The sequence below is a fragment of the Setaria viridis genome, chromosome 9 (genome assembly GCF_005286985.2).
Source record: "Setaria viridis chromosome 9, Setaria_viridis_v4.0, whole genome shotgun sequence".
Taxonomy (NCBI): Eukaryota; Viridiplantae; Streptophyta; class Magnoliopsida; order Poales; family Poaceae; genus Setaria; species Setaria viridis.
This window is the reverse complement of record NC_048271.2, coordinates 7,314,442-7,328,917: the sequence shown is the minus strand read 5'-3', so window position 1 is coordinate 7,328,917 and position 14,476 is coordinate 7,314,442. Positions and strand designations below refer to the sequence as shown.

The window sequence follows — 14,476 nt, the reverse complement described above, 5'->3', positions numbered from 1 at the left end:
TTCTAGCTAGTGCTGTATATGCAGACGCATCATCAGCGAACCAATTTGAGCCACATTGCACCTTTTTGCCTTGCTAGTTCCTTTTGAAGTTCGTTGCCATGATTGTCATCTATCAATCTTCATCGCAGTTGGTTGCCCAAGAAAAGAAGAGATGATGATAAAAATGTTCCAGTTGACACAAACAGTAAGTAACAGTGTTGGTTGATTCCTTTTGCAACAAGTCATCGCTCCTGCCTATTTTTTTTTTCTCTTATTGCCTTATTGCTGTGTGATAGATCGTTGTGCATTCGTCAGATCCTCTATGGAGCAATATCTTCAGGCTGCGTGTCATCTATCAATCTATCATCGCAGCTGGTAGCCATAGAAAAAGAAGAGATGATGATAAAAATGTTCCCTTTGACACAACAGTATAAGTAACAGTGTTGGTTGATTCCTTTTGCAACAAGTCGTCGCTCCTGCCTACTGTATTTTTTTTTCTCTTATTGTTGTGTGCTAGATCGTTGTGCATTGGTCGGATCCTCTTACCACTGAAGACCTGCAGCTATGGAGCATCTTCAGGCTTTGTGGACCTATTCGTGCCTTGAATATTCATGCAGAGTAGCAAACAGGTAAGGATAAGCTTTGTATGAAATGCATGCCCGAATGCCTATTTATCACGATACTGCACAGCAGCCAGATCATCTAGGCGTTTGTTGTCTGTCTAGGCACCCCGGTTAAACTGCAACCAGTGGAATGGAGATGCAGACAGGTTCCATCAGGTTCCACAGAACCATGGCGTTGGCAGATACAATTCTGTTCCCCTACCAGCAAATTTGTCATCCTGCACAGCAAGAACTGCTGGTCTACATGCAAAACAAACGCAATTGAAAGTTGAAACTGCTGGTCTACATGCAGTACAAACGCAATTGAAACTGCTGCTGGGTTACATCCAGCACGAATGAATAGTTGCTGGTTTACATGCAGGTTATATTTACATCCAGAACGCCACGGGATACTGACAAACACGCCTAGAAACATTTTTAGGCATCTTGTAGTACCGAACCCGTCTGTGGCCAGTCGTTAGGTCTCCATCACTGCTGTACTCCAGAGAAAACGTCGTCAACCGAAGCATATAATCATCAGTTTTCTCTTGGTCCGTGTTCTCTTTTTCAAAGTTGTAAGGTCCCCCGTAACGGTCGTTGAAGACGTTGATGATGCACTCCACAAGGCAGAATGTGCTTTCGTGTCCCATGTAGACGAGGGTGGCACCTACGTGCGTCTCATCAGGGTCCATGGTGAACAGGTAATCCTCGGTATACTTCACGTCTGGGCGGCGCTGGGAAGTGGCGGCAGACGCCAAATCGCAGGAGCAGATGTGTCCAAGCTTCTCCCGATACAAAGAAAGGCCAATCCATGGTGTTCAGCTCACCGTCAAAGTGACCACGGCCATGGAAAGGGAGTACCCACTCACCCTGGTGTTTGCACATGCGAAGGCTTCCTCCATCATCTGAAAGGTGAAAGCTGTAGGTGCACTCGGCAGCCACAAACCCAACGCTGACGAAGATGGTTCGTCCATCCGGGAAAACAGCGTGCGAGATGATATCCATGGAGTCGACAGGCACGTCCAGGGGATCGCTCCATGACAAGGCTACCCCGGTAGGGTGTTTCTTCACGCCAATGTCCAAGCACTGGATGGACAAGCACCCAAGTGTGACAAGTTTGTCGTTGCCAATGGGAAAGTAGACAGGCTTGGGTTGATCAGTGTGTCGAGGAACGAAGGCGAAGGTCTCTCTGCATGGACGTCGAAGCAGGAACCACCACTGTCAAGGCTTTTGCCTTCTTCGTTGGGATGCAAACTCCAGATCTTGGATCCACTGGCAGTGAAGTAATAGGGCAACCCCCGCTGCGCCTGAAGGCGGAAGAAGGGAGGTGGCAGGCAGGTGGCGCCTCCCCGGGCAATGCCTTCAGGTATCAGGGCAGGGGCACGAGATGGCAAATCAACCTTGCGGAAGCTGTATCCACACTCCCAGTCATCAAAAATGAGATAGAGGTGCGGCTGCTGCATTGAGATCATTGCTTCTTCCTCGTCCATCGTCCCCCCTCGACATCCTGAGGACAAGACGCCTACTCGACGAATCCGATACCTTCCGAAGACCATTAACCCTGTAATTCGAATTCGAGTTCATTGTAAACAAGAATTAATTGCAAAAACTCGTACCGCAGCTAAAAGCGAAAAATCCTAAGATCCGACTGCAAAATCCTACTCATACCGCAACTAAAATCGACAAGATAAAGGCCGCGGAGCTGAAGGGAAAGACGGATCGAGACGGAGGGATTGGTCAGTTTAAAAACGCCCCAACGAAACCGTAGGAGGTTCGGATCCGGAGACTGGGGGACCCAATGGGCCGCTCGTGAGGAAACACATGTGGATGGTTCTAATGGGCCGATTGGTTCCAATGAGCAGATGGAGAAAGCGGAGATCCTCTTGCTTCCGGATTTTTTTTTATAAACTTCCAATGTTCGTGATTCATGCGAAAAAGTCTCAACCGTTCGATTTGCTTCTTCCTCACCCACTCGCCTCCACCGTGCCCGTGCTTCTTCCTTCGTCGCTGCCTGCTCTCAAACGTTCAATCCAGCCACCTACTCGGGTGTTAGGGTTAGGGCTTGGAGGAGGGGCTCTCGATGCTCGGCGGATTAGAAGGAGGCCTGGGGGTGGCTAGCATCCCCGGCGGCTTAGAAGTTTGATTTGTTTCCGACCATTGGATCGATCCAAAATTTGCTAAAATAAACTACCACGACATACCATCAACCCCATATGTTTAACGGTCCCGAAACACTCAGGTGAACAAACCCATTTTTTTTCAATAGTGTTAAAGAAGAGGAACAAGAAGTATTCGAACAACGAAATTCGAGCATCGAGCTGCCGTAAAATGCTCAACTGGTCAATTATGGTTATGGCTTTGTTATATGCAATTTCTTTCCAACAAAAGCTCCTTAATAGCCTTTTCTCATAGAAGATAAGAAACACACATGAATAAAAAGAAAAACATAGGAAAGGAACTGGAATACAGTGTCAAGATAGATGAAGGAGAGTTCTCTCTTGTGCGTGTGCTGGTGACACGATGCTGGTTGCTACAATACTCTCTTCTTTTCGACTCAAGCAGTGTTGTAGCCGCCGGTCCATGCAACCAATTTTTTTTCTTGGCTCATGGCCGTCCTTCTTTCTCAATGATCGGGCATCCATCTTAATTTGGATTCATCCTCTTTGTCCAATTGACCAATCCTTAAACGTTAGACAGTCCATTCATAGAAGATTTTCCTCCAACGTGGTCTGGATATCTTATTTCCTCCAAACACAGTACACGTTCAGGAGAGGATCGAAATTGTTCAATCCTGCGTTCCAAACAGCATGAACAGTGGGCAAACCCGAGGAATCGTGATCCTGTACTCTTTTCTCCCCCTCCGCTCCGATCCAAAGTACGGCAACGCTAATGCCTCGCTGACAACCCGGGCGTACCCTCACCAACGTCTCGGATTGTCTCGCCCCTGCATCGAACGACCATGACCCCTCCCACCGCCTCACACCGCTCCGAGGCTCATCACTCATTAGATCCCCATCTTCCCTCGTCCGGTGCATACTCCTCCCTCTCTCCCGTTCCCCTCCAGATCCACCACCTCCTCGCCGCTCCTCTCCGCGGCCAAGGGCTAGAGGGTCTCGGGCTTCACCCGCCGCCGTGGCCGGGGACGCCAGGCCGGGAGGATGCTGACCAAGTTCGAGACGAAGAGCAACCGGGTGAAGGGCCTGAGCTTCCACCCGCGGCGGCCATGGATCCTGGCGAGCCTCCACAGCGGGGTGATCCAGATGTGGGACTACCGCATGGGCACCCTCCTCGACCGCTTCGACGAGCACGACGGGCCTGTCCGCGGCGTCCACTTCCACGCCACCCAGCCGCTCTTCGTCTCCGGAGGTAATCAGCTAGATCTCTCCTCGTCGTCGCTCGTCTGGTGCGTGATTCGTCATGACCGGCTATATTGTTGCTGCGCTTCGCACGTTTAGCCCAATTCCCTCACTCTCCCGGACAGGACCCGCCTGCGCGGGTTACGTTGATGTCTGTGCGATCCGTCGATTGTGTAATCGTGGGCGCTTGGGCTAGACTTGTTTATAAGTTCTGCTAGATTAGATCGTGTTTGCTAGGAAGTGTAGTGGTTAAGGAAATAACTGTTGGTACGATTGGTTGGTCAGATCTGGTTCTTGTTTTATCATCTGTGCTTACGATGATCTGCATGATAAATAGTTCCTTAGTACTTGAATTTTCATGCGACTATAGTCAGTGGATTCTATAGTATTTTGGAACATGAGGTACAATACTTGATGTCACAAATATTAAAGGCATTCTCATTTCCACATGCCAAAACTATAGAATTCAGACTAATGAAACTGTATCCTCTAGTGTGTTACCATTGTTACTTGTACAACTTTTAGACTTTGAGATGTCATGTTAAATTCATTCTAAGATTTTGGTTATTGTGATGCAATGCAGGTGATGATTATAAGATAAAGGTCTGGAATTACAAGACGCACCGCTGCCTCTTCACACTTCATGGGCACCTTGACTACATTCGCACTGTGCAATTCCATCATGAGTACCCATGGATCGTAAGTGCTAGTGATGATCAAACAATCCGGATCTGGAACTGGCAGTCACGCACCTGTGTAGCCGTGCTGACTGGGCATAACCACTATGTCATGTGTGCATCTTTCCATCCCAAAGAGGACTTGGTTGTATCAGCATCACTTGATCAGACTGTCCGCGTCTGGGATATCGGAGCTCTGAGGAAGAAGACAGTGTCACCTGCAGATGACATCCTCCGTCTCACCCAGATGAACACAGATCTATTTGGAGGTGTTGATGCTGTAGTGAAATATGTCTTGGAAGGCCATGATCGTGGTGTCAATTGGGCCTCATTTCATCCCTCTTTGCCACTCATTGTTTCTGGTGCAGATGACCGGCAAGTGAAGCTATGGAGAATGAATGGTAAGTGGTTTACGTTGCATGTGTTGTACCACTTCTTATCTTTGCATGTGGTTTTCTATTTGTGTGTAGCCGAACAATAACAGTTCGAGTATGTATGCTTTGATGTTTTCACATGATAGAATTACCTAATAGTATATGTTTCTAAACATGGTTCTTTTTTTTCCCCATTCTGCTCGATATATCTTGCCTCATAAAAATTTATACCATTTAGGTATGGCTTAATCGATATGTTGTAACCTGTTGCTAAATACCGGAGTCATGTCTCACAATTAGTAATTTCTTGCTTTGGATTTTTTATTTCAATATTGCATGTAAAGTGGCTTTTGATGGTGAAGTTTAGCACACAGAATTTTGTTACTCATTAGTAACTTACATATACAAAAAGCTATTACATTATTACAAAGGAAAATCTTTGAGATGTAATAATTTGTATTTGCCCTTTATTGCAGACACCAAGGCTTGGGAAGTTGATACTTTGAGGGGCCACATGAATAATGTGTCTTGCGTGATGTTCCATGCAAAGCAAGACATCATTGTGTCTAACTCAGAAGACAAAAGCATTCGCATTTGGGATGCCACAAAGAGAACTGGTATTCAAACATTTAGGCGGGAACACGACCGCTTTTGGATTCTTGCTGCTCACCCTGAAATGAATCTTCTTGCTGCTGGTCATGACAGTGGCATGATTGTGTTCAAACTAGAGAGGGAACGCCCAGCCTTCTGTGTTAGTGGTGACACTGTTTTCTATGTGAAGGATCGATTTCTCCGATTCTTCGAATACTCCACCCAGAAGGAAGTTCAAGTGGCTCCAATAAGAAGGCCCGGATCAGTTAGCTTGAACCAGTCACCAAGGACACTATCATACAGTCCAACCGAAAATGCTGTCTTGATCTGTTCAGATGCTGATGGAGGCTCATATGAACTCTACATTGTTCCCAAGGATTCAGCTGGCAGGTCTGATTATTTGCAAGAGGCAAAGAAGGGAGCTGGTGGTTCTGCTGTTTTTGTGGCGCGCAACAGGTTTGCAGTCCTTGAGAAGAGTAGCAATCAAGTTTTGGTGAAGAATCTTAAGAATGAAATTGTGAAGAAAAGCCCCCTTCCAATTGCGACTGATGCAATATACTATGCTGGGACCGGTAACTTGCTGTGCAAAGCTGAAGACCGGGTTGCCATCTTTGATCTTCAGCAAAGGCTAGTTCTTGGTGAGCTCCAGACGCCTGCTGTTAAATATGTTGCTTGGTCCACTGATATGGAATCTGTTGCACTTTTGAGCAAGCATGCAGTCGTTATAGCTAGCAAGAAGCTTGTCCATCGATGCACATTGCATGAAACCATCCGTGTGAAAAGTGGTGCCTGGGATGAGAATGGCGTGTTCATTTACACTACACTGAACCATATGAAGTACTGTCTTCCCAATGGAGACAGCGGGATCATAAAAACGCTTGATGTTCCTATTTACATAACAAGGGTTGTTGGGAACAATATTTTTTGCCTAGATCGTGATGGAAAGAACAAGCTGATTGCTGTTGATGCATCAGAGTACATTTTCAAGCTCGCTCTTCTCCGAAAACGCTATGACCATGTTATGAGTATGATTAAGAACTCCCAGCTATGTGGACAGGCTGTTATTTCTTATTTGCAGCAGAAAGGTTTTCCAGAAGTTGCTCTACATTTTGTGAAGGATGAGAAGACCAGATTTAACCTAGCTCTTGAGAGTGGTAACATTCAAATTGCAGTTGCTTCCGCAAAGGAGATTGATGACAAAGATCACTGGTACAGGCTGGGGATTGAGGCCCTGAGGCAAGGAAATGTTGGTATTGTGGAATATGCATACCAACGGACAAAGAATTTTGAGAGGCTTGCTTTTCTGTATCTTATTACTGGCTACTTGGACAAGGTAGGCTTCATGTGCAAAATTGCTGGTCAGAATAACAATTTGATGGGACAGTTCCACAATGCATTATATCTCGGGGATGCTAAGAAGCGAGTTGAGATCTTGGAGAATGCTGGGCAGCTACCACTTGCTTATGTTACTGCTGTCACTCATGGGCTCACTGAAATTGCCGAGAGGATTGCTGCTGAATTAGGCGAAAATGCTCCTTCTCTGCCTGAAGGAAAATCTCACTCGCTGCTGATCCCCCCTGCACCTCTTACAGCCTGTGGTGATTGGCCATTGCTGCGGGTGATGCGTGGAATTTTTGAAGGTGGACTGGATGCTACTGGAAGGGCAGAGCTTGAGGAAGATGATGAAGCTGCTGGTGCTGACTGGGGTGATGAAGACTTGGATATTATTGATGCAAGTGAGGTGGTGGCAAATGGTGGTGATAGTTTTGTTGAAGCTGAGGAGGGTGAACCAAATGAGGAGGATGGTGAGGAAGGTGGCTGGGACTTGGAAGATCTGGAACTTCCGCCTGAAACAGAGACTCCAAAAGCTGTTGGCAATGCTCGCTCTGCTGTATTTGTTGCTCCTACACCTGGCATTCCTGTCAGCCAAATTTGGACTCAGAGATCTTCTCTGGCTGGGGAGCATGCGGCTGCAGGGAACTTTGACACAGCTATGCGGTTGCTTAGCCGTCAGTTGGGTATCAAGAACTTCACTCCTCTAAAGCCCTTGTTTCTTGATTTGCACATGGGCAGTCACACATACCTACGTGCACTTGCTGCTGCTCCAGTTATATCAGTTGCTGTTGAGAAAGGATGGAATGAGTCTGCAAGTCCTAATGTGAGAGGCCCTCCTGCACTTGTTTTCAGCTTCTCACAATTGGAAGACAGACTCAAGGCTGCCTACAAAGCTACAACTGAGGGCAAGTTCCCAGAAGCACTGAGGCAGTTCCTTAACATCTTACATACCATTCCTGTTATTGTGGTGGACTCACGGAGAGAAGTTGATGAAGTGAAGGAATTAATTGAGATAGTGAAAGAGTATGTTCTTGGTCTGAAAATGGAGCTTAAGAGAAAGGAATTGAGGGATGATGTGACCCGTCAACAAGAGTTGGCTGCTTACTTCACTAATTGCAAGCTTCAGAGAGTTCATATGAGGCTTGTGCTTGCAAGCGCTATGGCTCTTTGCTTCAAGCAAAGAAACTATGCTACTGCAGCACACTTTGCAAGGATGCTTCTTGAGAACAGCCCTCAGGAGGCTCAAGCAAAGAAGGCTCGGCAGGTGATGCAAGCTTGCCAGGACAAGAATGATTCTCACCAACTGAACTATGACTTCAGAAATCCATTCGTTGTCTGTGGTGCTACATATGTTCCTATCTATCGTGGCCAAAAGGATGTTTCCTGCCCATACTGTGGATCCCGGTTTGTTCCTTCCATCGAAGGGCAGCTTTGTACCATATGCGAGCTTGCCACTGTTGGGGCAGATGCCTCAGGCCTCCTCTGCTCCCCGACACAGTTGAGATAGGCGATGGAAGCTACAGGCCCCTATATTCTTTCTAGTGTCTAAAAGTTCTAAATGTAAGACTTTATCATATATTTTATCAGGAACTTTACTGATTGTAAGGAATAAGTATTATACATGGTTTTATCTCGAGTTTTTCTTTTTCGTGTTTTCTTACCATAATTTTTGTTTGCCTAGAGACTGCTGTGATCACTTGCCATATGGCTTAGACTTTTGATCGACCTATGTAAGCTATGATATACATTGATGTATGCAAAGTTTCTTTCACTCTTTAAAATTCCTTTTGGATGTCTCGGGTGCATTGAATATGTAATCTGGAGCTTATCTTTGCTTGATATGTTGGTTCTATGTGATATATATGTTGATTGTTGAAACGCCTCAGCCTGCAAGAGTTTACCTGCTAGCTGGCTCTTGGTTATTCAACTTGCTGCCTTCTCTTGATCTGCGTCAGGTGCTCTTCAGATCATCAGGTAAACATCGTGCAAGACCTGTTTGATGGCTCATCTGCGAGAAGCTGAGGCCAGAGCCGAGAGGGCCGTGTCCGCAGTCTACAGAAGAATCGAGTGCCATGAGCACAGCTGCCTTGCCTTTGATGTGTCCTTCGATGTGTTTTAACCCGATAAATGGGCGCTGCTGTTTTTTGGTAATTGGACTATCGTAAATATTTTCGTGTTGCAAACTTCATGACATGTATATAATGGTATATACGGTTTATCTGCACTCCCCGGCTGGCAAATATTCTCTTGCTATGGTACGGTTTTGTCCTAACAGATTCTCGTGCAACGCTGCAGTTACGTTGTGTGTAACGGTGCTGTTCTGGAGCGCATGAACAGTTCTGGGTTTGAATCCCTGCATACTGCTCTGCTGCTTGCCTAGCTAAAGAGCAGATGCATGCGAGAGAGGGTATGCAACGATCAAAGGCTAGGGATGAACCTGAGATTTTTCAAACGTGTCACTTGCATGAAGTTTCAGCTCAGCCGAACAAATTCCACAACTTTTACAAGGACTCGGATCTTGTTCCTTTCGGTCCCGGAGATCGGACACCACTCGAAAAGGACCTCGAGCGTTGCTTTCGGATCAGATAGCTTCTCAACAGAAAAGAGATGGCAGGTCAAGGGAATCCGTATCCGATGGGCGAAAATGACTCGGGAAGATATTCAGGGAACGCATGCCACTCCATCCGTTCCCCCCATACTGCGCTTCTGTTCAGAGTTTCAGACAGGTCAATTAGATGCCGGGGAAGGTTAAAGTCCAAGCAAAGTTAAGGAACAACACGTCCTCCAGAAAAACTCAACCGAGCACGATGAGTGAACCGGCAGAAACATTGAAGATGACGCGAAACCAGCCTGCCAGTGCAGCCAAAATTCCCAACAAACTCCGTTATTTTCAAGGCTGCCGAGACTAAAGGTGTGGTTGGATACCCTGCTAAACTTTAGCACCTATTACATCGGATGTTTGGATACTAAGTGGGTGTTTGGTTCCTTAAGCTAAAGTTTAGTCCGTGTCACATCGAATATTTGAAGGCTAATTAGGAGGATTAAATATAAGTTAATTATAAAACTAATTGCACAGATGAGGCTAAACGGAGAGACGAATCTATTAAGCCTAATTAATCCATAATTAGCAAATGGTTACTATAGTAGCACATTGTCAAATCATGGACTAATTAGGTTTAATGGATTCGTCTCGCCGTTTAGCCTCCATCCGTGTAATGAGTTTTGTAAATAGTCTATATTTAATACTTCTAATTAGTATCTAAACATTCGATGGGATAGGGGCTCAAGTCTACGGGAGGAACCAAACACCCCCTAATTAGGAGTATTAAACATAGTCTAATTACAAAACTAATTGCACAGATGGAGTCTAATTCGCGAGGCGAATCTATTAAACCTAATTAGTCCATGATTTGACAATGTGGTGCTACAGTAACCATTTGCTAATGATGGATTAATTAGCCTTAATAGATTCGTCTCGCGAATTAGACTCCATACGTGCAATTAGTTTTGTAATTAGCTTATATTTAATCCTCCTAATTAGCATCCGAACATCTGATGTGACCTGCTAAAGTTTAACGTCTGGTATCCAAACACCCCTGATCTACTCGAGTCAAGTGAGATTTGTTTGTTTGACAGATCATAATCTTGAGCTAACTACACGTGAACAGCACACCCAGTAGCAGCGACTTGCGTAGCTGACAAGCATCAGAACGTGTCAGGCTCACTTGCACAGGCACCTACCAAACTAAAAAGTGCCCAAGTCTTCTGTGCAACAACCTTCTGCGGCTGCATTGGTTGTGCCACCATGAAACCTAGGACTGGCCAGTGTCTGTGTGTCACCATCGCCCGGAACTGACACAGGATCATCGGATCCGGTGGGGGCAGTCCATCGGCTCGTCCTGTCACACCGACGCTTCTCTACATCAGCAGATCACACGCGTTTCATCCAACACAATCGCTGGATCATCTGTGTGTGTTGTGACAGCAGAGATGATGGACTGATCCTGTTCATCGATCCATGACTGCAACAGCAAACTGCAAATTACAAACATCAACGAATTCATCATCGTTCCTAACGAGGCCACAGATCGAAGCAGGCTGATTTCAATCTCGTAGACGCATATTCCATGAATCACTGCAATTCTTGGCTGGCTGAGCTAAACAAAATCAGATGGATCATCACGGAGAAGACAAAAGATTGGCAAATGAAACGATCAGACTAACTGCATTGCATTGCGCGCGCGACAAGGAGACACAAGATACACCGCCGGAGGCGAAACCCTCCGACCACTGCCAATAGCAGTAAGGTAGCAACACCACGAACCACGACACACCGCCGGCCACCGCCGCCGTCGCCCTGCGTCCACTCAGACTCCTGCCGCCCCTACACGCTCCCGGAATTAGACAACACACGCGAACTGAGAAGAAGAAACCCCACATCAGACAACAGCTGGAACAAGGGCAAAATGTTAGCTAGCGCCTGCACCCACGCCGCCCCCGGCCTGCCGGCAAGAGGGGTCCTCGCATCACACGAAGCCGACCTCGGCGAACTGCGGGCGCGCCGCCTTGGCCGTCGTCGGCGCGCCGGGGCGCGGCCGCGGCGCCATCCCTTCAGGGAGCGGGTTCTTGCGCGGGCGGCCGCGCGGCCGCGGGATCTTGGGCGGCGCGTGCGGGTCCCGCGGCTTGGGCGGGCGGCCGCGCCGGCGGGGTGCGGCGGCGGCAGCTCCAGGCGCGCCGACGGGGCCGGGGCCGGCGGCGGGGAAGCCCGGGGGCCGCACCTTCGGGGGCCTTCCGCGCCCGCGCTTAGCGGGCGGCTGTGGCAGAGGCTCCGGCGCCTCCTCCTCGTCGGCGCAGTCGTCGTCCTCGTCGTCAGCTGGTGACTCCGGCGCCAGCGGGGCCGGCGGCGGAGGCGGAGGCGGGGGCAGCGCGTACTTTCCCCCCGCGACGGCAACGAGCTCCCCGGCGGCGGACATGCGGGAGAGGTGCGCGGCGACGAGGGCCGGGTGCGAGGCCGGCAGGTCGCCGCGGGCCTCCGCCTCGATGCGGCGCGCGATGGCGGCCTGGCTGGAGCCGTTCTCCTCCGCGAGCGCGGCGATCGCCGCGACGATCATCTGCAGGGGCCACGGCACGGTCACGGGTCAGTCAATTGGGCAGATCGGCGCAGATCTGGCGGAAAAAAGGAACGGAGCAGGGGAGAGGCAGGGGTTCGGAGGCTCGCCTCGGGGTAGGAGGGGGGCACGAGGTCGGAGGCGGCGGGGGGCGAGCCACCGCCGCCACTGGAAGTGGGAGTGGCCATGCCTGCCACGGCCGCCTTGGCTGCTGGCTGTCGCTTCCTCTCCCTCCCTCGGCGTGTCTGTGCGTGTGGGGGGACTGGGAATTGGGGGCGCAGCGCACGGGAGGGGGGTGGGGGGGAGAGGGAGGGGGGCCGCGACGACGCGGATCTGAGGGGGGGAGAGGCCTCAGGGAATGCAAGTACAGTTTCGACAAGGAATCTGTCGGGTGGTGTGGTACCCGGGGCGCGACCCGGCTCGGCGCCGCGGGTGCTCGCGGTCGCGGTCGCGGTCTACCGGTCTCCACTCCAACGGGGGGTTCGGCGGCTCAGCTCGACCGTTCGGCACCTGCGTGCGCTGTCGAGTGTCGACCGTGGTGGCTGCCCAGGGCATTCAATTTGTTTTTTTTTCTTTATGGTCGGCCTTTTCTTTTCTGAAAAGACTTTATGGGCGGCTGACCAGACCAGGACGAGGGCGCTGAAGTGCTGTGGAAAAATTTGGTGATGCCAAAGGGAAAGGGAAGTTTCGCGGTGATTCTGAATTTCCAATCAGTGGAGAAATAAACACAGGCAAAGCATGTCACGGCAAGTCATAACAACTTTTAGTGATTTTTTGGACGTGTATGGAAACGGTGGAGGTCCATGCGTTTCAAGACCACCTGTCGCTTCACTTTATTAGTTGTAACTTTCTCCGTACGCCGTTTTGTTGATACCGTTGCGCTCTTATGAATGCCATGGTGTTTTATGTTGCTGGTAGACACGCTGCGCTCGGATCAAACGAATTAACCGAGAAGATAATCCGAGTTGGCTTTTTTAGGTGTGACGGGGGGAGAGAATCCCCACCTTTTCATTTCATGGAGCTTATTGTAAGCTCAATAAACCAGGAAGGTTCAACAATTTTACAAACCAGAAACAGAACGTTTGACATCAGGCTTCAGTCACCATTTGCTCGTCGCGAGGTAATCTGGTGCATCGCCACATACGTGCTTCTTCCTTGCAGGCCATCATGAGGCGTGGGAGGGAGAGGCGTCCTGTCCTCGGAACACCACGTCGTGTCGGTGCTTCCGCAGCTGCCAGGCGCACAGGAGGATGTATGTGGTGAAGGACGACGCAGGCAGCCGCGCCGGCCTGGGGATCTCCCAAAGGGTCGCCACTGTCAGTTCCGACCACGCCGACTGCAGCCCAGAATTGATGAGTCGCAAGGGGGCAGCGCAGTGCCATATGATCAGGAGACTCAGCGCCAGAATTGCAAACTTCACAGCGATCGTTGTCGACGACCTTTTTCAGCAGCAGGTTGGTCTTGCACTGGATCCTACCTTGCACCAGGAGCCACCCGAAGAAGCGCACTTTTGGGGGCGCTCTGTTGATCCAGATGGATTTGTAGAAAGGACTCACTCCTGATCGCGCAGCCATGGTTGCTCTGTACAGAGGCCCCGCCCGGAGCACACCATCCGGAGCTGCAAGTGGGCAGCTTCTTATGTCAGCGTCGCCTGAGAGTTCGATCGGCTGCAGCAGTTCCTCCAAGGCTGCAAGTTCAGCTGCCGCTACTCTTGTCAGGCGTGGCACAAGGTGGTCCCTCAGTGGCGCGCCGAGGACAGCTGCTACGACGGCATCTGGCGCCGTGGAGTGCCTGTAGCGTGCTGGCATTGCCTCACTGAGGCGGCCAACCGGCAGCCAATTGTCGTGCCAGAAGGATGTTGCGGTGCCACTGCCGACCGAGGAGGAGGAGATGGCCCTGTACACGGGTAGGAGATCCATGAGACTATCGAAGCGATCCCCGAGCGCCTCACCTTGTGGTGTAGCCCGAGTTGATTTTTTATGGCGTGATTGAGTAAAATAGAGGATAAGAGGTTGGCAATGCAAAGTTGTGGGGTATCGTAAAAGGAGATAGGGTTGTTGGGAGATTATAATTAGTTTCAGTTATGGTTTACATTTGTTTTTATTTATTTTAAGGCAATATACAGGTGCCACAATAAGCGGACACACAAATGCTTTGCTTTGACAATCTCAAGCCATCAGATAAAACATGAATTTCGATAGGTAATTTGTAGGAAAAGAAATGCGTGGCTAGAAATCTGTACATCAGAAAGTTAATCGCAGCCTGTTACAAGTGTTGCAAGCAAAGACAACAAGCAGGGGTTTGGCTACAGACCATTGCTTCAAGTTCAAGGACGTGTCCGCAAAATGGTAAGCAAAGCTGGAAAAATCTTATGCTAAAAGCAACACGTACGATCATTCCATACGCATCTTTATTTTATATTATACCCTCAAGCTAGCTTTTGTTTTATTTTAA

The 14,476-nt window shown here is 49.1% G+C and overlaps 2 protein-coding genes across 2 annotated transcripts; one reads left to right on the top strand and one right to left on the bottom strand.

Annotated features, from left to right (window-relative positions):
• Window positions 1-3,575: 3,575 nt before the first annotated feature.
• LOC117836961 (coatomer subunit alpha-3) lies at window positions 3,576-8,706 on the top strand. Its single transcript, XM_034716491.2, has 3 exons — window positions 3,576-3,947; window positions 4,521-5,015; window positions 5,465-8,706. The coding sequence occupies exons 1-3, from the start codon at window positions 3,740-3,742 to the stop codon at window positions 8,419-8,421; spliced, it is 3,660 nt and encodes a 1,219-aa protein (XP_034572382.1). The 5' UTR covers window positions 3,576-3,739; the 3' UTR covers window positions 8,422-8,706.
• A 2,406-nt stretch (window positions 8,707-11,112) lies between these two features.
• Window positions 11,113-12,340, bottom strand: LOC117836443 (uncharacterized). Its single transcript, XM_034715866.2, has 2 exons — window positions 12,133-12,340; window positions 11,113-12,025 (listed from the first exon to the last, which is right to left on the bottom strand). Exons 1-2 carry the CDS (start codon window positions 12,208-12,210, stop codon window positions 11,441-11,443), a joined length of 663 nt encoding a protein of 220 aa, XP_034571757.1. The 5' UTR covers window positions 12,211-12,340; the 3' UTR covers window positions 11,113-11,440.
• Window positions 12,341-14,476: the final 2,136 nt, after the last annotated feature.

Coding starts and splice junctions, on each gene's coding strand:
- LOC117836961 (XM_034716491.2), top strand. CDS start 3,740: ATGCTGACCAAGTTCGAGACGAAGAGCAACCGGGTGAAGGGCCTGAGC. Junction 3,948..4,520: donor GCCGCTCTTCGTCTCCGGAG/GTAATCAGCTAG, acceptor GATGCAATGCAG/GTGATGATTATAAGATAAAG. Junction 5,016..5,464: donor GAAGCTATGGAGAATGAATG/GTAAGTGGTTTA, acceptor CCTTTATTGCAG/ACACCAAGGCTTGGGAAGTT.
- LOC117836443 (XM_034715866.2), bottom strand. CDS start 12,210: ATGGCCACTCCCACTTCCAGTGGCGGCGGTGGCTCGCCCCCCGCCGCC. Junction 12,026..12,132: donor TGCCCCCCTCCTACCCCGAG/GCGAGCCTCCGA, acceptor TGGCCCCTGCAG/ATGATCGTCGCGGCGATCGC.